The sequence below is a fragment of the Ahaetulla prasina genome, chromosome 3 (assembly GCF_028640845.1).
Source record: "Ahaetulla prasina isolate Xishuangbanna chromosome 3, ASM2864084v1, whole genome shotgun sequence".
Taxonomy (NCBI): Eukaryota; Metazoa; Chordata; class Lepidosauria; order Squamata; family Colubridae; genus Ahaetulla; species Ahaetulla prasina.
Genome location: NC_080541.1, coordinates 205,826,981 through 205,850,442, shown reverse-complemented (window position 1 = coordinate 205,850,442; position 23,462 = coordinate 205,826,981). Strand labels below are relative to the sequence as shown.

General features: G+C 38.7%; 1 protein-coding gene across 7 annotated transcripts in view; it reads left to right on the top strand.

Moving 5' to 3' along the window:
* Window positions 1-23,462, top strand: part of RIPOR3 (RIPOR family member 3) — a 145,450-nt gene that overhangs the window by 93,471 nt on the left and 28,517 nt on the right. For all 7 annotated transcript variants that reach the window (XR_009154135.1, XM_058175043.1, XM_058175044.1 and 4 more), the window contains 5 exons: window positions 343-488; window positions 12,520-12,649; window positions 14,668-15,282; window positions 16,445-16,584; window positions 17,909-18,038. Coding sequence is in view for 6 of the 7 variants with exons in the window: in XM_058175043.1 (XP_058031026.1) it covers window positions 343-488; window positions 12,520-12,649; window positions 14,668-15,282; window positions 16,445-16,584; window positions 17,909-18,038 (1,161 nt within the window). In the remaining variant the exon portion in view is untranslated. The remainder of the gene's footprint in view (window positions 1-342; window positions 489-12,519; window positions 12,650-14,667; window positions 15,283-16,444; window positions 16,585-17,908; window positions 18,039-23,462) is intronic.

Genomic DNA, 23,462 nt, shown 5'->3' with positions numbered 1-23,462 from the left:
CCAGAGTGGGGTGGGAATGGAGATTTTGCAATATCCTTCCCCCAGGAGTGAGAAGGGAATGGAGATTTTGCAGTATCATTCCCCTGCCATGCCCACTAAGCCACACTCACCAAGCCACACCATGCCCACCAAGCCACGCCCACAGAACCGGTATAAAAAAATTTGAATTCCACCACTGCTATACTTGCTCTTTAGGTAGTTTAGAAATTCTAATTAATAATATCTTCCTTGTATTTCCTCATCTGACTGTTTTTATTCAACCCTTTTTCCTTTGCCAAATATTTGTCAAGGGGGAAGTATATGAAAAGCTGTTTGACTGACATTATTATATACTTTTTGCAGGTAACAGAACTGCGAGGACTCAGTACGATCCTGGTTGGCACTGTAACATGTGACAGCATCGATTTCTTTACAACTAGGCCTCAAACCATCATTGTGGATATAACTGAACTCGGTACCATCAAACTACAATTGGAAGTGCTCTGGAAGTAAGAATGCTAATTTGCATGCTGATTGCTGTGTCACACAAAATATATTGCATAACAAGCAAAATGGGCGGCAACAAAAATAATGTTACCTGCTTGCGCTTGGTAACCCAACGAAAATTGAGTCCAAAAATGATGAAATCATTTGCTTCTTAAGAAAAAAATAATTCTTAAGGAGAAAGTATTTCCAAGGGGTGTAAATAGCTGAGAGAAAGCATTGGATCTCCAGATGATGTTTGAGGTATAGTGTCCATTAACAACAATTTGCATGTTAAGTTTTTATTCCTAAATCCAAGTTGCCTCAAAATGAGCCATTGTGACTAGATCATGCCATATTCTCCACCTATGGACCACAAGCCAAAAGTCTTCCAGAATATTTCAGTGGTCCATTTGGAGGTCCAATCTCTTCTGGAATCACTTGTTCTGGACTTGGAACATTCATTTCAGAACATTTGGCACACCCTTAATATGAAGCACATTTCCAACTGGCAGCACAACGAATAGAGAATGGAGTAACCCTTAACTTGACTGGTTTTGTCAAGTTATCTAATACTGTATCGAGAAACAAGCATTGGATTGTGGTTCATATATATTGGCAATGCTCAGTGCCATAGACTCTGTTGCTTATTACAGACCATATTCTGATTTGGTAATGACAGCCAGTCTCTATAAATGTTTCCTCTGGAAAAATGGATGTCTAGGAGGGAGAATTTGATGCCCCAGCCTTGTGGCTGTTTTCATTATTTTCTTTTCAAAAACTTCCAGTCTTCAATGTTGGTGATAATTCAGGCAGCTATTCTATCTGTATGGCTCCATTTTAAAATGCACTTTTTGGGTGTGGTTGGATGTTCAGTTTTCTAGTTCTGTACAAATAAATGAAAGAAAAAAAATGGTATCTGAAGATTTGGTAGGGCAATAAAGAAGAGTTTTTAAGACAGCACAGTGGATATTTGGCTGGGGCCCCAAAGGACGGGAAGAACTATATATATATTTTTCTTGGCTTTTCTGTATTGAAAATGCCAAAGCATTAAGCATGCATTTTGTCATGGCATCTCTTTAGCAAGGTTTGCCTCTTAAAGGTTCCTGACGAAAAATATGAATGGTTGTCATGCTTTTAAACTTTTTAAAATGATTTTTTTCTTCATCATTTATGATCACTTATGAAAAGATGGAGTTGAAACTCTAAAATTGTCCTAGCAATATTGTTGTCACGTATGAGGTCACATTTTCTTTCACATTGGCATATTTTAAAAGTTCCTTTCAGTAAAACCATGGGAATAATCTCATTCTCTTTTTAAAAATTATCTTAGAAAGAAACAGTTATTAGACTGTTTTGCAGTCTTCCTTTTTTATATATTAACATATTTAGTTTCAGAAAGTTCTATTACATCTTCAAAGGTTCTGGATATGCCTACAGTATATCATTATGGATGATTACAGTAAATCTTTGTGTCTTAGGACCTAGTCAGAGTAGCTCACACCTTAGAACAGAGAATAGAACAACAGAATTGGAAGGGACCTTGGAGGTCTTCTAGTCCAACCCCCTGCTTAGGCAGGAAACCCTACATCACCTCAGACACTTGTCCCCACAGTTCAAATCAAATAAAAATCCAGAAAATATTTAGACAAGTGATTAAAGCAGGATTTTTTTAATAGAAAAAGGTGTTTTTTTAAAAAAAACACTAATAATTTTGTATTTTCCATTAGTCATTTTGAGCACTCTTTTTTCATACAAAGATGAAATAAAAAGGTGTAAATAAAAAGACAATAGAATTCACCAGTTGTATGTCCTGATACTTTCGAATTTAAGGTAAAATCATATCCCCCTCCATGCAGCCTTCCCAAAAGAGGATCTAGATCAGTGTTTCTTAACCTTGGCAACTTTAAGTTCCGTGGACCTCTCAACTCCCAGAATTCCCCAGCATTTGGGAACTGAAGTCCAAATTTTCAAGCTGTTGAAATTAAGAAAAACTGATTAAAGTATTATTAAAATGGAGGCTCAGGTTCCTCTCATGTTATCGTTGAAGTGCAATCTGATATTTTCAGCAATGCATCTCTCCGTTGGCTCCTGTCTGAATTAGCTTCAGAATTGATAGAGGCTGTATTTGAAGCATTTATTGCAGACAAGTTTCTTGGCAGGAGAACTATCCTGTGTGAGACAATTGTGTGTAGCCAAGAACAGAACAACTTTAATTGTTTCTGATTCCCCCTTTTGGTGCCAGAAGTTTCCACAGTGTCCTTTTGCAGCGACTCTTGATTCATTTGGCATTTGTCAATCCTTTCCCACTATTAGCTCTTTTGATTCAGAAGAGTTTTCTGCCCACTCTCCTAAAAGTTCAAACGATGCTTTACTTATTTAGAAGGACAGTTTCCATTCTGATCTTGCACAAGGACATCTGTGGTAACTTTAGCTCAACTTCTTAATGCTGCACATGGAGAATGGGCATATTTAGGAAGTCTCAAGCAAAAAAGAAAGAAAAAAGAAAAAAGAAAGCTGGCCTTTGTAAAACTCAGCTTGATCATCTGGGAAAGGTATTATCAGAAAGGTGAATTGGTGCCATGTTCCCCCTCTAAGAGGTCTTTTCATCTTAGGACATGGTGGACAGCTTTCTGAGTGTCAGGTCAGATATGTCCTCCTCTGATTATTTATTTATTTATTTTTCACGTTTTTGAACCACCCTTCTCCCTCAGAGAAGTGCACAGATGATGCCACTATCTGAATATTGTCATCACAAGAAAATCAGGCCATGTCCCAAAGGTACTTTTTCAAGAGGCAACTGGACTTTCTGGTTTTTCTTTGAAGACGTTTCGGTTACTCAGCCAAGAAGCTTCTTCCCTTCTTCTTGAAGGGAAAGGGAAAGCTGAAGAAGAAGAACCTTCTTGGATGAGAAACGAAACATCTTCAGAGCCTTGGTGGCACAGTGGTTAGAGTGCTACTTCTGCAGGCTACTTCTACTGATCACAGGCTGCCAGCAATCTGGCAGTTCAAATCCCACCAGGCTCAAGGTTGACTCAGCCTTCCATCCTTCTGAAGTGGGTAAAATGAGGATCCAAATTGTTGGGGGCAATATGCTGACTCTGTAAAACCGCTTAGAGAGGGGCTGTAAAGCACTGTGAAGCGGTATATAAACCTAAGTGCTATTGCTATCTTCAAATAAAAACCAGAAAGTCCAGTTGCCTCTTGTAAAAAGCATCTTTGGGACAACCTGGATGACTGAGAATCTCCATAGACAAAAAGCAGGTCATGTTTGAATTTAAAAAAAAAATTTTTTTAAGGTTCGGAGTAGGAACATTAAACCTCTCATTTCCACCCTAGGAAACTCCCTATTTTACTTTTACTTTAACTCCCTATTTTACTATTTTACCTTTACTGATATATTTTTCATCCTTAAAGGAGTTGCATCAGGGTCAGATTAAGAAAAAAAACCCTCCCCACCATGCATTTGTGATTTGAGAAACATAGATCTTCGGGAACTGTACATATTTGGAAGTACACATTTGCATACATCAATTCTCCATTTGGTGGCTTGTGTCATCTTCACAGGGTCCTTTATCTATTGGTGAAGCAGTACAACCCCTGTCTTCATCAAGCTTGGATTAGACCTCTCCGGCATTGCATATGAAGGAACAAATGCGTCTGCCATTTGGAGAAAGTTGCATAGCTGTTGCATTTATACAGTTGTGAAGGTTCTGGCTAGGGGGCGCTCAAACACCAAAGCACAGAACAGGAAGTTTATTTTATTTATTTATTTTGTCACAACATCATACAAAAAGATTATATAGTATATAAACATATAAACATATATAGGAAGAAAAAAAGAAAAACAATAGGACAGGAACGGTAGGCACGTTTGTGCGCTTATGCACGCCCCTTATGGTCCTCTTAGGAATGGGGTGAGGTCAATAGTAGAAAGTTTTTGGATAAAGATTTTAGGATTATGGGAAGAGACCACAGAGTCAGGTAAAGTATTCCAAGCACTGATGATTCTGTTGCAGAAGTCATATTTTCTGCAATCTAGATTAAAGTTGGATCAACCTATCATATTTACTATTGGATGTGCACCTCTGCACAATGCTTAGTTTGGAGTTGGGAAGTGTGCATATCAGCCCATCTGCAGCCATTTGAAACCTATGCTTATCAATCAACGCCTTCTCAGCGTAGGTAGACCGTGACACCTACGTACAGTTGTGTGCAACTCTAAATCATGGGTTACTCTTGTTCTGGCACAGAGATGATCGGATGACTCTAGAAGGTGCTCTAAGTTGCTAATCAGGACATGATTGTAGATAGCATTCTCTGTTCAGCATGTATCAAATATACTGATGGCCTCTCCAGATTCCCTGGTCATGTTCCAATATCTCAGGGGCTGCCACAGAGAAGTGGGAGTTGGGCTGTTCTCCAGAGCACCTGAGGGTAGAACAAGAAGCAATGGGTGGAAACTGATCAAGGAAAGAAGCAACTTAGAACTAAGGAGAAATTTCCTGACAGTTAGAACAATTAATAAGTGGAACGACTTGCCTTCAGAAGTTGTGAATGCTCCAACACTGGAAATTTTTAAGAAAATGTTGGATAACCATCTGACTGAGATGGTGTAGGGTTTCCTGCCTGGGCAGGGGGTTGGACTAGAAGGCCTCCAAGGTCCCTTCCAACTCTGATGTTATGTTATGTTATGTTATGATGATCAGAATACAAGGGAAAGGCACTCCCGACAGGTCTGGGGAATGCAGGGAAAGGCTGTTCTAAGGTTACCACAAAATACTGATCTGTCAAATTGGGTAAATTATGCGTGTGAAAATACATTTGGATGATATATTGAATCTATAATAAATAAGATCACCAATAGGATTTCTGCCATGTGATTTATGGTGGAAAAAATAACATGACGGTTTTTATTTTATCTTTTGTCTCCTGGAAAGAAACATTTTAAGACTGAAATAGCTTTTCTGAGAAATCTCTTGCTGAAGTTTTGTTGTGTGAGCTAATACCTCCTAGGAAAATTAAAAGCCGCTTCTCTCATATTCAGACTTTGCTCAATCTGTTGATCTTTTGCAGAGTGGATGCATAAATGGTCTTGAATAATAACGACAATAATAACAACCACAATTCCCAAATGTGTTGGCTTTTCTTGGCAGTTTGCTTGCTTGCTCTTATTCATGCAAATGTTTTTGGTGTAATAAGCAATCTTGTCTTCTCTTTTCATAAATATCTTTTAAGGCTAAAATAACATAATTATAAAACATGTAATGATTATGTGTGCTTTTATTTATTCAAAGTGAATCGAGGACTCTTCAAATATTAGATACAGGCAGTCCTTGAGTTACAACTACAATTGAGCCCAAAATTTGTGTTACTAAGTGAAACATTTGTTAAGTGACTTTTGCCCCATTTTATAACTTTTCTTGTTACTGTTGTTAAGTGAATCGTTGCATTTGTTAAATTAGTAACATGGTTGTTAAGTGAATCTGGATTCCCCATTGACTTTGATTGTCAGAAGGTCGCAAAAAGGGATCACATGACCCTGGGGCATTGCAACCATCATAAATATGAACCAGTTGCCAAGCATCTGAATTTTGACCACGTGACCATGGGGATGCTGCAAAAGTTGTAAGTGTGAAAAATGATCATAGGTCACTTTTTTTCAGTGCCGTTGTGACTTTGAACAATCACAAAATGAACCATTGTAAGTCGAGAACTGCCTGTATGTACATTTAGCCCTTTGGTTACAGATTTATAATAAGAATGTGTATATGAATAAGATTTCTTGTCACAAAAGCTTTTGCTCTGGTTCATCTTTGCAGCAGGTTCTCATGTGAGTATTTGCATGAGTAGAAACAGAGAGCTGAAGACAGATGCCCTGGCAAATGTATTGTAATGACTGCATTTGCTCACTGTACCATTTAGAACCCCACTGGAAAAAATGTGTTGAATAATTCTTTCTTAGTTGGGGTCACACCACAACTCTTTAAGCCATAAACTTATGATTTATAAATCACAGAGGCTAGTTTCCACATAAACACCAACCAAAAGCCAGTAAACAACATTCAGATTAGCTCAAAGTACAACATTTGCTGGGGGGTTGGTGAAGGTGTAACACAGGGGTGAAATCCAGCAGGTTCTGACAGGTTTTGGAGAACCAGTAGCGGAAATTTTGAGCAGTTCCGAGAATTGCAAATACCACCTCTGGCTGGCCCCAGAGTGGGGAGGGAATGGAGATTTTGCAATATCCTTCCCCCAGGAGTGGGGTGGGAATGGGGATTTTGCAGTATCCTTCCCCTGCCACGCCCACCAAGCCACGCCTACAGAACCGGTAGTAAAAAAAATTGGATTTCACCACTGGTGTAACAGCTCTCACTATCAGAATTTGGCTGTGTCAGAGTTACTTCCTCCCTAGAACAGGGATGTCAAACTCGTGGCCCATGGATGCATCATGCGCTGGCCACGCCCACGCCTGGTTTAGCGAAGAGCAAAAATTTGTGATACGTCATGTGACAACACCATGATGCGAGTTTGACACCCCTGCCCTAGAATGCTAACTTTACTAGTGTCTCAAATTTTCTACTTTTAAGTGAGAATTAGGAATTTCCGATGGTTCTAAGTACCCCCTTGAGGTTTTTTTTAATTAAAATTGTTGAAACTAAAAATTCAATTTTGGAGAGTTCTCTGCTCATGTAGTAATACGCTACAGAAGATACATTAGAAAATAATAACTTATTGAAAAATAAGTTGGATTCTTGTACAAGATTTCTAGCACTAAATTTATAAGCATGGATGCGTGAATCCGTCCATTTATAGACTGCTGCTGGTGCTAACTTGCTTAGACAAGTATTGAAACCACTCACCTTAGCCAATTAACTTGTGGAGGCAGTATTTTCAGTCCCATATAACATAAAATATAACAGGTAAATTCACACATCATATTAAGACCAAAATAGGCAATAGAAATGATTTAGCATACTAGAAAATACATATTCTGTATTTTATTTTTGGCTGTACACCGCCCTGAGTCCTTCGGGAGAAGGGCGGTATAAAAATTTAATAAGTAAATAAATAAAAATTGCATCCTGCACCAAGCCATAAAATTGTTTGTTTGCCCTTAACTTAATATGTTGTATATTAATCAGCCATTGTATTTTATAAAGCCCAATTTATTGCTTAGCATGCTCTATGAACCCCGCTACTTGTGTTATTAGCCAATAAATCACTGTTAAAACCAACCATAGATTGATACAATATGGGATCACTGATATGTGAAAGAGAGGCTGAATTCACAGCACACGTACTTTTGCTACTGATTTAATTCATTTAATCAAACTAGCACTATGGCAATTGGTTCAACATGTGTGGCCACAACAAAAATAATAATCTCACGATGGTTAAAATGGAAACAAATTCACAAATGCAAGTGCAGCCATCAAATTTTGAAGTGACTTGGTCAAGTTTGTTCAAATACTGCCATTGTGAGGAAGTAGGGCACAGTGTTTCTGCTTCACTTCCTTATCTTGATGTGAGAACAGAACAGAACCAAGCATGCTGTTCTGAGCGTGTTGGAGGACAGTAGTATAAAAATGTAACAAATGCCAACATTTATTGGATGATGCCAATCATGGAGTGAAAATTGGACTAGAAAAGCAAACAGCAGCAGTAGGTGACCTTTTGAATTGCAAAGATTGAGCTTTAAACAAGACTGTGGCATGGTGCCACAACTCCCTACCTATGCTCCTTTCTTCCCTTTTATACACCCATTTTCTCCCCTTTTTCTTCTGATGGCTTGAGCTACAGATGAAAGTTCTGTGTTACCCTCATCCATTGGTAATGATATTGCCTTTACCTCAGAATTTGCAAACTATTTAGTTTTGGCTTTCAGAGGGACTTGGACAGAGGGTTTCCTTTAAGGTGCTAAATAGAGAAACTAAAGAATGCTCTTGCAAACTAATTCCTGCAACTTGGGAACACACACAAATGGGAACTTCCCACTTGCGGTAGATTGGCTACACATAGAAAGTTTTTATTTCATTTATGTATGTGCCACCCTTTTCCCAAAATTCCAGGTAGTTTACAGACATAAAATGCAATAAAATTTAATACAATGTAGATGAAAAAAAGCACATGCATTATCAAGGCTGGGTTAGTAAGATAATATTCCAGACAAAAAGGTCAGCTAAATGACGTCACTAAGGTCCAAAAAGTCACCTGGAATGGGAGATTTAGTCACCTTGCAGAAAGCCAATAGCACGGGAGCAAGGAATTTGGGGACATGGACCCAACATTATAGTACTATTTCCCTTCCCTTTCACCTTCGCCTTCGCCTTCGCCTTCCTTTCCTTTCCTTTCCTTTCCTCTCCTCTCCTCCCCTCCCCTCTCCTCCTCTCTTTTCACAACAATGACATGATTTTTGTGTGTGTGCCTATTCACTAGTGTTGACTCCTGGTGATTGCCTGGACTAGTTCTTGCAGGTTTTTTGGGCAAGATTTTCCCATTGTCTCTTTCCTAGGGTTGAGAGAAAACGATTGACCCAAAGTCACCCAACTAGCTTCATGCCTAATGTAGAACTAGAACTCACAATTTCCTAGTTTCTAGCCTGATGCCTTAAACTGCTACATTAAACAAGCTTGAGAATAACAATATTTCCAGATGTTTGTGATGAATACAGCAGACAATCCTTTCTGATACAACTATAACTCTGAGGCTGTCCTGGTTTCTTTTTGCTAGGTCAACTAAGGTGGTGTTGGAGGAGAACCAAGTCCAGCTACTGCCAAATCTATGAGTTTTGTTGGTTGATTAATTAAGAGTATTTTTTTTAATCATGCTTGGATCTAAAGGAAAAAAAGATCTTTGATCTTATAGATTCTGCTGTACTCCATCAGCCCTTATTTAAGAGATAGGGCAATGAGAGAGACTTTCTCCTCCATATCCATGCAAAGGTTTTTAATTTCAGAACAAGCATCCAGTTTATCTGTTGCTTAATAGTAGGAAAATACTATCATACAAATGCACAGAATGGGAAATATTTACAAAGGCTTTTTATAGCCAATATGGTTTTTGAAATTATGAGAGGGGGAAAAAGCATGAAATACAATGAAACCATTAGATAGATAGATAGATAGATAGATAGATAGATAGATAGATAGATAGATAGATAGATAGATAGATAGATAGATAGATAACAGATATAAATAGATAGACAGATATAGACAGACAGATAGACAATAAAATTCTTTATTGGCCAAGTGTGATTGGACAAACAAGGAATTTGTCTTCGGTACATATGCTCTCACTGTACATAAAAAGAAAAGATACATTCGTCAAGAATCATAAGGTACAACACTTAATGATAGTCATAGGGTACAAATAAGCAATCAAATCATACTAGGAAACAATATAAATCATAAGGATACAGCAACAAGTTACAATCATAAGTGGGAGGAGATGGGTGATAGGAACAATGAGAAGATTAATAGTAATAGTAATGTAGCCTTAGTAAATAGTTTGACAATGTTGAGGGAATTATTTGTTTAGCTGAGTGATGGCGTTCAGGAAAAAACTGTCCTTGTGTCTAGTTGCCTTGGTGTGCAGTGCTCTATAGTGTCATTTTGAAGTAGAAGTTGAAACAATTTATGTCCAGGATATGAGGGGTCTTTAAATATTTTCACAGCCCTCTTTTTGACTCAAAGAGATGAACCTCAGTTTAGAAGAGAAACCATAAAGAGACACAACCATTTTAGCCTGAATATGTACATTACACTGAAATGAATTAAAATTATTTTGGATAATTTGCAGTTCTAAATGTTGACAGTCTATGGCAGCAGTTCTCAACCTGTAGGTCGCGACCCTGTTGGGGGTTGAATGACGATTTGCCAGGGGTCGCCTAAGACCATCGGAAATATGGGAAGTATACTTGCGAGTCGAAGAATCGCGCTCCAATGGTTGACTCCACAAGCCAACTGCAGGCTCTTCAAATCGCTAGCCAAATTCGGCTTCAGGCGCGATGAATTAAAAAAGAGAGAAATCTTTGCTCTGATGTCTCCCTCTCAAGCCAGCTGCAATCACTCCCAATCACTAGCTTAATCAGGCTTCAGGCACTTAATAGGGGAGGAGTCTCAGCTTTAATGCCTCCGTCCTCAAGGCAATCGCAAGCAGTTCAGATCGCTAGCCAATACGGCTTCAGGTGCGATAAATTCAAAACGAAAATAATTTTACAGTTGGGGTTGCCACATTGTGGGGAATTGTATTAAAGGGGTCGCAGCACTATACAGGTTGAGAACCACTGGTCTATGGTCTAGTCTGTGACCGTACAGTATTACTATCCAATACTGATTTTCCAGGGTAACCTGGAGCTGCAGGGGAGCTCTCCAATGTTTTTCCTCCTGCTCTCTTTGCAGACAGAAGAAAAGCAGTTAAAAAAAAGCTTCTTAAACATGGTGGTCCCCAGATGGTTGGACTTCAACTCTCATAATTGCAGCCAAGAGGGGAATTGAATTTTCCCATCTCTAACAGACACCAGATTGGGAAAGATTGCTATGGTCAAAACATGAGGTTAACATAAAGTGTCTTGCAAAATTCAGATCCAGAAGCACACACAGATAACTGATTCAGCTGGATTCATTAACTTCTCTTTATATACATAATAACAGATGAAGATAAATGTACAATACCAATATAGATCCTTCTTCAACATAGTAGCAGTTACAAGCAAGACACACAGGCAGCAGTACAGCAGAGATGCAAGTCCAAACTGGTTTCAGTTTCAGTTCTCAGCACAGCACAAAGCTGAAACACGCCCAGCCTCCAAACTGTTTCCGCTCCCATTGTCTGACTTAGTTGCTAGGCCTATTCATTGGTTGACCTTGTTACCATTTCTCTGCCAGTTCATGAATAATCTGACAGATACCATTCTTCAGAGCTGGACTTGCAAAGTGTTATTCAGGCAGGGTCTTTCTAGAGCTTTATCAATACAGATAAGAACAGGGGTAGTTCACAGTTCCAAAAATACAGTTCTGGTCACCATCCAGTGGCCTTACAACTCAGAAAAAATAATATTGTTCAAGACATCGTATCTATTATTTTTAATATCTCTGAGCTGTGCCCAGATCATTTATCACTTCACATTGTGGATTCTATTGCTGACTCTAACTGCAGTACAGCCTTCTATCTTATCACTTTTAGACTTGCCCATCTTGGTTATGCTGACTCCAAAAACAGACCAAGAAAGAAAAGGTTCCACCATACATTCAATCAATGCTTATTGCAAAGAGTTAGAAGAGTCTGCAGAATCCAGATAAATTGTTAGTCCATACACTGACACACCAGTAGCAGAATTCTTGACCATTTTCCATATTCCTTTTTAATTAAAATCAAAAACTATAGCAAGCATTACTACAAAGGTAAAACCAAATACTCAAAAGACATGTAAGACAGTTCCAAAGTAACTGACTTGTATTTGTGTAATATATTTTATTCTCCATTTCACACAATTATATTCAAGGTAATTTGAAAGTGAAAAACTCTAGGCTGCATCTCAAACCTTGTCTGAGTACATCAGCATTATAAAACACGAGCGATCAAATAAAGCAGAACTAAAATTAAGGAAGCAAATAACACGAGAAATAGCTGGGAGAATAAAAAGAACACATCCTGTAGTACGAGAACTCAGATAAATAAAGTGATTCTTATCTGAAACTCCCAAAATGTGGAGAGGTACAGTTTGGAGTCATTGCTAGCAAGTTGCTCAGCATATTCTCATCATCCACAGTCCATAAAAGTTACAGCTTCATCAGATGTCTCATGTGGCTAGGATATTTGCATCTTTCCAGGGGTAAAAAAAAATGCATCCCTTGAAGAAGGATTCCTACAAAAGCATTTGAAGCACATTCTTGGTATGTCTTGCAAGACTGGAATTGTATGTCCGTATGGGGAATTTGAGAAAGCCAATTGGCAGAAATACACGGGACTTCCTCTGTGCTTTGGCATACATATATAAGCATGTGCTGGCTTTCTAATACTTATTGGGTTTTATTTGTGTCTTTCAATCCACAGTCCTTTTGATTCCGAGAACTTAATTTTGTCCCCTGGGTCCACCACCAAGTTTTCTGTGGGAAGTAGAAAAAACTCCATATACAGCTGGACTCCTCCAAACACTCCCAGCTTCCGAGAAAAATATTACCTTGTAAGTATACATGAAATAGGATCTGTTTCTCTTCTAAAAGACATACCATAACCTATAGCCTCTTCTATGGTCTCTTGTGAAATTAAGGCTGTTGAAATTTAAAGTATCCTGCCAGTTCCTGATAGTTCTTCATTGCTGGATCGGAATGTTATAATAAAGGAAATCTAAGTAACAGGGGAAATATTAAACAGCTGATCTGTTAACAGGAAAGATCCACTTTTGGCAGGCTTTGGGATGGGTAGAATTTCCCTCAGCTTAATGGTTTTTCTGCTTCAAACATTCTTGTAATTCTTGTTAAGAAAAATACCATTCTTTTTGCATCGTTAATAAACAATTTCCCTTTAGAAAAGCAAAGTTTCTCATGATGATGATGATAATAATTTTGATGGTGATGTAAGCAATATCTTGATTCTGTTGAGGCTTGTTTCACAACGAAGTAATCTTGGTTGATGGAGTGGAAAGACTTGGATAAAGGGTGGGAAAGTGAAGTGAAGAAAAGGGACTATAATCTTGTTTATTTTATTGGAAAAGATTGAGAAAAAAGGCATTGAAATGATCAGGAGGTTGGAACAACAGTTACAGAATTAGTCCACCTTAGCTTTAATTATTGGACACCAGCTTGGGTGGATTTCAAAAGAGACCAGTTAAAATTATGTTCTGTAAAACTATCCATGGTTCCTAGACGTGTTAGCTATATGTAATTTGTAGCACTTGAAAATATCTGTAACAAAAATTGTACTGTAATATGAGTATTAAGAGTGTTATTGTTCCATTGTGTTGGCATCCCTTAGTAATTTGGCTGACTGCTGTTTGAATATTTTTGAATTCAACTAGACATCTTAAGAAGGTTGTCCTAAGAGCCTCTGGTGGCTCAACAGACTAATGCAATCTGTTATTAACAGCAGCTGCTTGCAATTACTGCAGGTTCAAGTCCCACCAGGCCCAAGGTTGACTCAGCCTTCCATCCTTTATAAGATAGGTAAAATGAGGACCCAGATTGTTGGGGGCAATAAGTTGACTTTGTATATAGTATACAAATGGATGAAGACTATTGCTTGACATAATGTAAGCCGCCCTGAGTCTTCGGAGAAGGGCGGGATATAAATGCAAATTTTTTTAAAAAAGGTATAAAGTTTTTAAAAAAGTATTCTCGGGTGCCATTGAGTGTTACAAGAGAACTTTCCCCACTTTGCTAGGCTAAACCTAAACTTGAGTAGAGTTAATTAATGGACCATGGTAGTTTGTTATTCATAATAACTTAAAGAAAGGATAATGAGAGAAAGAGAAGGCATGCCTGAGAATGATACACTGCTAACCTATATAAATAGTGAAAAAAACCCCAAAGCATACAACTGAAAAAATGTAACATTAATATCTTTGAGAATAGGTTGATCCTTGCTAGTTTTCACGGCAGCATTATAAAGTAATTTATAATATATAATATATAAAAATTCTGGATATTTTGTTGCTGTTTTGACTTAACTTAGTCTGCAGCCTCAGTATAATATTAAGCTTTCTACCCAGGAACTAACCATGTCCATACTTACAGTATTTAGTGTCTGAACTCATTATAAAAGTTGCCATCTGCTGCCACCTTCTGAGACAGGTTAATTTAAGAGCTGAGGCTAACATGTATGAAGGTCAGTATCCTGTTTCCCTGAAAATAAGACATCCCCTGATAATAAGCCCAATCCGGCTTTTGAGCGCATGTGCTAAAATAAGCCTCCCCCCAAAATAAGCCCTTCCCGAAAATAAGCCCTCCCCGAAAATATTTAAATGCATACGCAATCTGTCCCTGCCATTTCCTCTGGTTAGGGTTAGGGAGACAGAGCTGGAAATCAGGTAACATGGCAAGAGGAGCCTCATCTTGCTCCATGCGCCCCAAAATAATAAGATCTCCCCGAAAATAAGGCCAAGCTCTTATTTTGGGGTTCAAAAATATAAGACAGGGTCTTATTTTTGGGGAAACACGGTACAATGTTCCAAAGAGAATTGCATTTTCAACCTGTTTCCCACAGTCTGTTTTGCAACAAGGAAAGAAACATGCAAACATTAGGGAAGAGACCCAAGATCCCTGCATCCTGAGCTACTTGGCTGACTGTGATTTTAACCTGCGTCTGAGGAGTGTAAGTCACAGCCTTACAGAGACAACTGAAGGGAGTTCATTTAGTTCTGAAGATCAGAAACTGACAGAAAGCAGAAACATGACTCCGCCATCAAATCAAAGGAAGTTGCCACTGGCTATTCTGCAGAATAATTGTGCAGAAGGAGAGGAACAGCATGTTTCAATATGCCAGCCTCCTGGCCGCAGAACTTTAGATATCCTACAAGAGACTCCCTATACTGACACCTCTTTAAGTATTCCATCATGTCTGCTAGAACAAGACAAAGATGGTGATAAGTCCATCACTCGGGACTGGCATTGCCCTTCAGAGCAACAAAGAAAGATTCTCTCTGTTGAACAAAGAGACTGGAATGATAATGATGATGATGACGCCAAACCTACTGGAAAGACCAAGTCCATTCAGAAGATCCTACAGGAAGTGTTAAATTTGCTGAAGTCACAGGGTCCAAGTCCTATCCCACTGGAGGAATTGGAACACCAGGTCTTCTGTATCCAGGACAAATTAAAGGTATTGAAATCTTCCAAGTATTTGGATTTTGAAAAGGCTGGCTAGTAGATTGTAGGCTCTCAAGTCCACCAAAAGCTTAGAACCCACTAGATTAGGAAAACCTAATATATGCATACATTGTTCTACTTATTTGCATTTGTACAACATAGGTAAAGAATAAAAACAGATTTAATTGACAAGTAAATGTAATTAACGTTCAATATAATTAATTCAACACTTTAAGAAGAGCTCTGGTGGCTGTATTCAAGGCTTTATTTTGAACTGACATCTTTAATGACTTCTTTATTGACAGCCTTTCTGTTATTAAATATTTATTTTTAATGTGTTTTTGAACGATTGCTTTTCAATCAACTTGTATTGCTTTTCAATCAAAGAACTTGTAGTTCTCCTATGAAGAATTTTGCTGCCTAAGATATCTATGAGTAGTCATAATTTTCATCCTTACCTCAGTTGTACTGAGAAAGGTCAAATTGCAATATATACAGTATATCAGGGGTGTCAAACTTGAGGCCTGTGTGCTGGATCTGACCCGCAGGGTGCTTAGATCTGGCCTGCGGGGCTGACCTGGAAACAGTGAAGGACCAGCCCATGCGGCCCTCTCGAGTTCCATTTTCTCTGGCAGAGGGTTGCAGGAGGACATGCGCGGCAGTGATGAAATCCAAATTTTTTTACTACTGGTTCTGTGGGCGTGGCTTGGGGTGTGTGGTGTGGCTACTGGTTCTCCAGAACCTTTCAGAGCCTGCTGGATTTCATCCCTGATGCGCGGCCCTCCTGAGCTTCCATTTTTGCTGGCAGAGAGTTTCAGGAAGCCGTTGCAACTGAAAACGGGGCTCTGGAGCCCGTTTTCACTGATAGAGTGCTCGGGCCACCACAGGCACCCTGACACAAGTTATTTCAAGCTGGCCATGTCCCCCACCCCAAGATAAAATACAACCCTGATGCTGTCCTCAATGAAATTGACTTTGACATCCCTGCTGTATATGCATTATATTGTATACATGTGGTGGTTGTAGCCACATTTTTAACAACAACAACAAAATCTGTGATTAGAAGAAGGACTTCCCTATATTTTGTTATGGATGCTTTTGAGAACGCTGTTATTCTCTGGATAGAATGTGTTCCTGCGTGCATAGAAATATAGCTTGCTTTGTGTCACCAACAGCCCAAAAAGTATCATCCAAAACACTCTTCCATGGAGAGTTTGATGGTAGAGACTGTGTTGGAAAGCTTTGACTTCCTCAATGCTGACTGCAGTGCTGATGAACTCTCATCCTTTGGAAGTGTAAGGACCTGCAGCACCAGGTAGATGCTTCCATACAAGGTTATTAACTGCCATAATAACACTTTATCATAACATTTTCTAGCTCTACACCGTCTATAAACTGGGTCTTGAAAATAGAAAGACGGGGGGGGGGGGGTGGTGTGGAGAGGGAGAAAAAATAGACAACATATGCTCAGTTTGTTATGGCATGTCATTTTTACCTAACTGGAGCAAGCACTCCTTGGGGAAAGATACAATAGGACAGTTTTAGCTGACTGTTCTCTGTTGGGGTGGAAGAAGGAAAAACATTTGGTTCAGGCCAAAGGAGTTTTCATTCAAGATTTCTTGAGTTAAATACTTGTTCTGACAGGCCAGAATAGGCTTGTTTCTGTTGTAAGAGTTTTATAAATAAGTCAGTCTGACTTTTTTAGTGGCATTTAAGACATATCACATGTCAAGGCTTTAAAATGAGGTTAGGCAAAATCATGAAGGTTTTCAGTATCCATTAATCCCTGAACATAGTTGAATGTTCAGAGGCCTTGTGCTACCAAATGTTGGTTGCTGGGAGGGCAGCTGGATTTATGCAACACTTACAGACTTATTAGAGGCATCTGGTTGACTACAGTAGCAATCAAAGCAACCATTTTTGATCTGATGTTCTTGTGCTGAGTTGGGACTGAAATTCTCAAGGCTGGCCAAGAGTTGCAGTCCATTTCCAAGGTGGTAAAGGCTGAGCTGGACCTCCCTGTCCAGTAAAAGCGGTTTTGAATTAGCTGAGCTCGTTTGATGTTCTATTCTTTTTTTCAACATTGCTAAGTTTTTTAAATTTTTATGTCCCAGAAACTTTTAATCTGATTTTTATTACAATATAAAGGGAGTACAGATAGTCCTTGACTTATAACAGTTTAACTTTAGTGACTGTTCGAAATGACAATGGTACTGAAAAAAGTGGCTTATGAACATTTTACGATCGTTGCATCATCCCCATGATAGGGTAATCAAAATTCAGACATTTGTCAACTGGCTCACATTTATAACAGTTGCAGTGTCCTGGAGTCGTGTGATCCCCTTTTGTGACCTTCTGACAAGCAAAGTCAGTGAGTAAGCCACTTTACAACCGTGTTTACTAACTTGACAACTGCAGTGATGCCTTTAACAATCGTGTCAAGAAAGATTGTAAAACGGAGCAAACTTCACTTAACAACTATCTCGCTTAGCAACATAGATTTTGGGCACAGTTGTGATCGTAAGTCGAGGACTCCTCTAGTGTAAACAAGTATGGGATGAAAGCTTAGTTCTCTCCACTCCTGATTTGCATTTATGATTTGTTATGTGCTTCTTCTCTCCTCTTGTGCTTGGCACCAGCATCTACAATGATGCCACTCTTTCTTCTCTGTGCTGTGATGCCCATATGGAAAAGGAGTTAACCACAGGAAGTGATGACCTGGATAGACTCCTGGAAATCCACCTGCAACTCTGCCGGGTCCTTCTGCAGGTGAGGAATACAGTTTTAACCCAGCCAGCTAGAACCTTATGCTGTTTTTAGTCCCGCGAAACGAGAGGCATAGTATAAATACAGTAACTTTTTGTATTTTGCCAATCTGGCAAATCAATATAAAATGTTTTACCGTTGGTATTTGGCACCTTCTAGATTGGCAAAAATATATCCAAATTTAAACCTCAAGCGTTGAAAATGTCGACAAAAGCAAGGTACCTTCTTTCATACATGGTGGTCATGCTCCGAAACAAAAAAAAAATACTGGATGAAAATACATAGTTGGATACAGGAAGTAACAGGCTTCCAGACAGAATACAGACCAGAGCTGTTTCTTCTAGGAATGATGAAAATAAAATATGAAAAACAACAACATATATTATTTTACATATGACTGGCATTTGCGCAATGTTGGAGAAGCTCAAATACACCCTCTGAAGAGTTAATAATTAGAAAAATATTGGATTGCGCCGAGATGGACAAAATGACACTTGAACTGAAAGGACGGATGGATTTGGATTTTTATGTAATATGGGAGAAATGGTATAATTGGGTCAAAAATAGGAAAGAAGGGGAAATAACAGATAGTAGAATTAGTAAGAATTAGAAATTCAAATTAGAATTAGTAATATAATTTAGTTAAATTATATAGAGTATAGGAGAACACTAATGGGATGATATGTAAATGGTCACAGTCATGCACAAGAGTTGAATGAAAATTATTTAATTGTTAAAATTAAATAAATTTATATTAAAAAAAAGTATAATACAGTAACTTTATAATCTGTATTGGGGAGATTTTATGGTCTGCAAGCTGTTGAACCATTCAGAAGTCATTGCCAAATGTAAACATGTATGAATGTGACAAAAATATTTTGTGGTATTAGATCAAAGAGTTGGCCAGTGTAATATTTATTTTCCATGCAATAACCAAACAGTTGCCTCTGAGAAAAGCCCAAGCAGGATGTGAAGTCATAACATTCCTGCACATTTAATGTATACATGTATTGCTTCCAATATATGTATATACACCACATGTTCACTAACTGAGCATTTCATGGCTCGTTTTGTTGATAAAGTTGTCAAAGTCCACTCTGATCTGAAGGGAGATAGAGAATTTCTTGAGATGACAGCAGTAATATCTTGAAATAATGACAGGGAGGGTTGCCTTGTTTTTGAGCCTGAGGGTCTCAAGGAAGAGCTCTGATTTTAGCTCTTCTGTTTGGATCTCTTCCTGGCCAGGTTAATGAAAAGGCCAGGGAGACGACTGGGAGCTGGATTCAGGCAAATAATCAGCAATTTTTAAATTATTATTATTATTATTATTTTGAGGAAAGGACTTTTTAGGAGCCTTGAAAGACACTTCAGAGAGCCAGGTCTGGACAGATAACTAATGTCTTATCTCCTATTTTCTTTATGGTGGAAGATTGTTGAGAAGATGGTGGCCTGCAGTTACAGAGAGCTCTGGAGCAGGGGTCTCCAATCTTGGCAACTTTAAGACTTGTGGACTTGCCAAGGTTGGAGATCCCTGCTCTGGAGGATACAGGTTATCTGGACCTGTTACAATCTGGGATTAAGATTGTAGATTAAGATGTCCAGTGATTGAATAATCACTGGACATATGCAGTGATTATTCTCATGAACCACTTATATGGGGGTGGGCAGGGGGACAGTAATTATTTTTATCCTTCTAGTCTTCTCAGCAGCTTTTGATACTGTCAGTCATCCTTCTGGACAACCTAGAAGGGTTAGACATTGAGTCTGTGGATAGGGACATACAGACTCAACCCAAGCAAGATGGAGAGGCTGTTAGTTCCAAAACCCTCTGCTTTCAGGGTTGCATCAATTCTCAGTGGGGTTGTGCTCCCTCTACAGAGACCATTTTGAGCAAAAAGAGGTCTTGAAACCTCTGACGACTGGCGACTGCCAGCAGTTTGGCAGTTCGATTCCTATTGACTCAAGGTTGGCTCTGTCTACCATCTTTCGCAGGTTGGTTAAATGAGCACCCAGTTTGTTGGGGTCAATATGATGACCTTGTAAACTGCTCAGAGAATGCTGTAAAGCACTATGAGGTAGTATATAAGTCTAAATGCTATTGCTACAGTTTTGCTACCCGTGTTTTCCTGAAAATAAGACCCGGTCTTATATATTTTTTTACCACCAAAGAGGCACCAGTTCTTATTTTTGGGGGGGATGTCCACTGACTCACCTCACTTTGCATGCATCACCCGGCCTTCTTTTCACTGTCAGAGGCCTTCAGGAATTTCTTCTAAGGCCAGCTAGGCTGGCAAGGCTTTCCTGAAGGCCTCTGCAGATGATAACAGAGCTCTGGATCAATCCAGAGCTCTGTTATCAGCTACAGAGGCCCTCAGAAAAGCCTTGCCGGCTGCAGAAGAAACGGGCCGGCAAGGCAGCTGTTGCTGCAACTGTCTGTAGGTAAGTAGTATGACAACTCCACCCCCCCCATCCCCACCCTAGCTTAATTTTTACCCATGCACCTCAAAGTGGGTGGGATCTTAATTAGGGCTTATTTTGGGAGGTAGGGCTTATATTGGGTGCACATATAAAAATCAAGCTAGGACTTAATTTGTCACCGAACACCTAGAAGCAAACAAAGTAATAACCAAAAGCCAACATGGGTTTGTCAAAAACAGATCATGCCAGACTAATCTTATCACATTCTTTGACAAAATGACAAAATTAGTAGACCAGAGGAATGCTGTCGATATAATTTACTTGGACTTCAGTAAAGCATTTGATAAAGTAGACCATAACCGGACTTCCGGTTTGGCACCGTAGGTGATGGCGGTGATCTTTACGATCACCAACCTCTGGATTATGTGGAATCGCTAGGACAGCTTAAATCTGCTGTCCAGCGGTTCAGAAAACCCCCTCTTCGGGAGAAGGAGAAGGTGGTGAGCTGAGGGCAGAGGTTGAATTTCCCTAAAGCCCCTGAGAAAAAAGGGGTTTGAAGGGTTAAGTTCCCTCCAGTAACCCGAAGTGCTCCAGATCCGAGGATTCTTCTGCTTTGGCAGAACCAATCACCACGACCAAACGCCGAGATTTATTTTGGACAATAAAGGATTATACCGGACAGAACGAAAGTGGGAGAACTTTATGCAAGTAGCCAAGCCGATTCCCTGATACTTTGTAACAAGCTTGAAAACAGTAAAATGGAGGCGAATTGTTAACAAGTTAACGAGTGGAAAGCGAAAGTGATACTTTCAGCGTTTGCCGTCTGCAGTTGGTAATTTGCATGTTACTTGCTGCTTTTTACTCTTTAACTCTTTGCTGCCTGCTGATAGAATCTAGGGGAGATTTTTAAATACTGCTTTAAAAGACTGTGTTTCTTAGAGGTTAAGAAGATTTAAAGTGAATATTAAGTTGGAAATAAATAAATAAATAATTTTATAGAAGATGGCAGCCAAACAATTAAAGTCTACTGTAACAAAGAGCTCTGGAACTTTATCAGCTGGTGCCTCTCCAGCTCATACAGCAGAGACTAGAACATTGAATTTAGAGGCGTTACAAGAGAACTTAAAAGGCTTTATAGAAGAAAAATTTAAAGTAATAACTGATGAGATGTCTGAAATGAAAGAGCAGATATCAGAAATTCAAGTGGGAAATAAAGAAGTTAAAGAAGGATTTGTAATGGCAGTACAAAGTTTGGCAACGAATGTGATTTTATTGGAAGAGGAGGTTGAAGAAATTAAGCAACATAATTTAAAATTAGAAAATAAAATGGATGAATTTCAAAGTAAAATGGAAAAACAGAGGATGAAATAGTTTTGATACAATATAGAAATATGGAATTTGCTCTTAGAATTCGAGGTTTGAAAGAAAATAAGGAAGAGAATTTAAGGAAATTTTTCTGAAGTATTTGCTGAGATATTAGCAGCTCGTCCAGCAGATGTGGCTTATCAAATTGATAAAATATATCGTGTGAATTCTTGGATAGCAAGGCAAAAAGTTGCCAAGGGATGTTGTTATTTATTTTACAAACAGAACAGTGAGAAATCAGATTTTGCAAGCTTCATATAAGGGGGAGAAGATTCAGATTGCTGGTCAAGATATTTTGATATTAAAGGAAATTCCACCAAAAATGTTAAGGGCTAGGAAGGAATTTGCCTTCCTGGTGAATGAACTTAAAAAACATCAGATTGAATATAGATGGGATATTCCAACTGGTATAATAGTATATTATGCAGGGAAAGTACATCGTTTCAATACGGTTGGAAAAGCAAGAGAATTTTATGTTGAGGTATTAAAAGTTGGAAGTCTTCCCCCATTGGAAGCTAGAAGAAGGAGGCTGAAGTGAAGGAAGAGAAGTGAAGCAGGTACAAGAACAGATTGTGATGGAAGAAGATTTATTACAAGTGTTGGAAATACCTACGACGGGTTTAGATTCAAAAGAACAAAGGCTGACAAGAGCTGCTGCTAAGCGCAAGGAACAAGAGATGAAGGCACAACAACAACTGGCAACTACTACAACGGAAACAGTGGGAGGAGCAAGGCCTAAAGTAAAATGTGATCTGCGGCTGGTGTTCCAAAAGTTTCCTTTGGCCGATAATGGCAATTAAACTATTATCTTGGAATGTTAATGGCCTGAATTCACCATGAAGAGAAGGAAAGTATTTCATTATTTGAAACAATTTAAAAATGACATTACCTGTTTACAAGAAACACATATTAGATCTTGCTAAATGTTGGAGATGCGATTGTGAAGATGCTACTTATTACCATATATGGTGGACTTGTAAAAAAGTTAAAGCATTTTGGATTAAAGTATGGTGGATCATGCAGAATATTTTGAAAAAGAAGATTAAGTTTACTCCACAGTTCTTTCTACTAGGAATAATTATGGACTATACAGCTATAGAGACTAAATTGATTTTGAACTTAATAACAGTCGCAAGACTTTTGATTGCTCAGTATTGGAAGAAAGAAGAATTACCTACAATCGAAGAATGGACACTCAAAGTATCAAATCTGGCAGAGATGACAAAAATCTCCGCTTACTTGAAAGACTATACACTAGAAAATATATTTTAGAATGGAAAATGTGGATTGATTATATTTAAAATAAGTATCAGATAAAAAAAATATCGAATAGCATATGAGTAAATTTAGGAAATATTTTGTATTAGATATATTTTTGAAGGAGAGGGGAATTGAGAGTGTGACTAAGTGTGGTGTGACTAGAGATTATAATTTAGGAATTATTTTGGATTATGATTGTTAGTTTTGATACCCTGCATTTTGTTCTGGGAAGTCGGGGTGGGGGTGGGGGTAAGGGGAGGGAATTGGGGGTTTGGTAGAGATGGAGTGATGGTTAATGTACAGGGATTATTGAAGAAATATAATTAATGTAGGGTCGGGTCTGCATAGTTACCATTTTAGAACGGTGAGGAGGGAGAAAAGAGA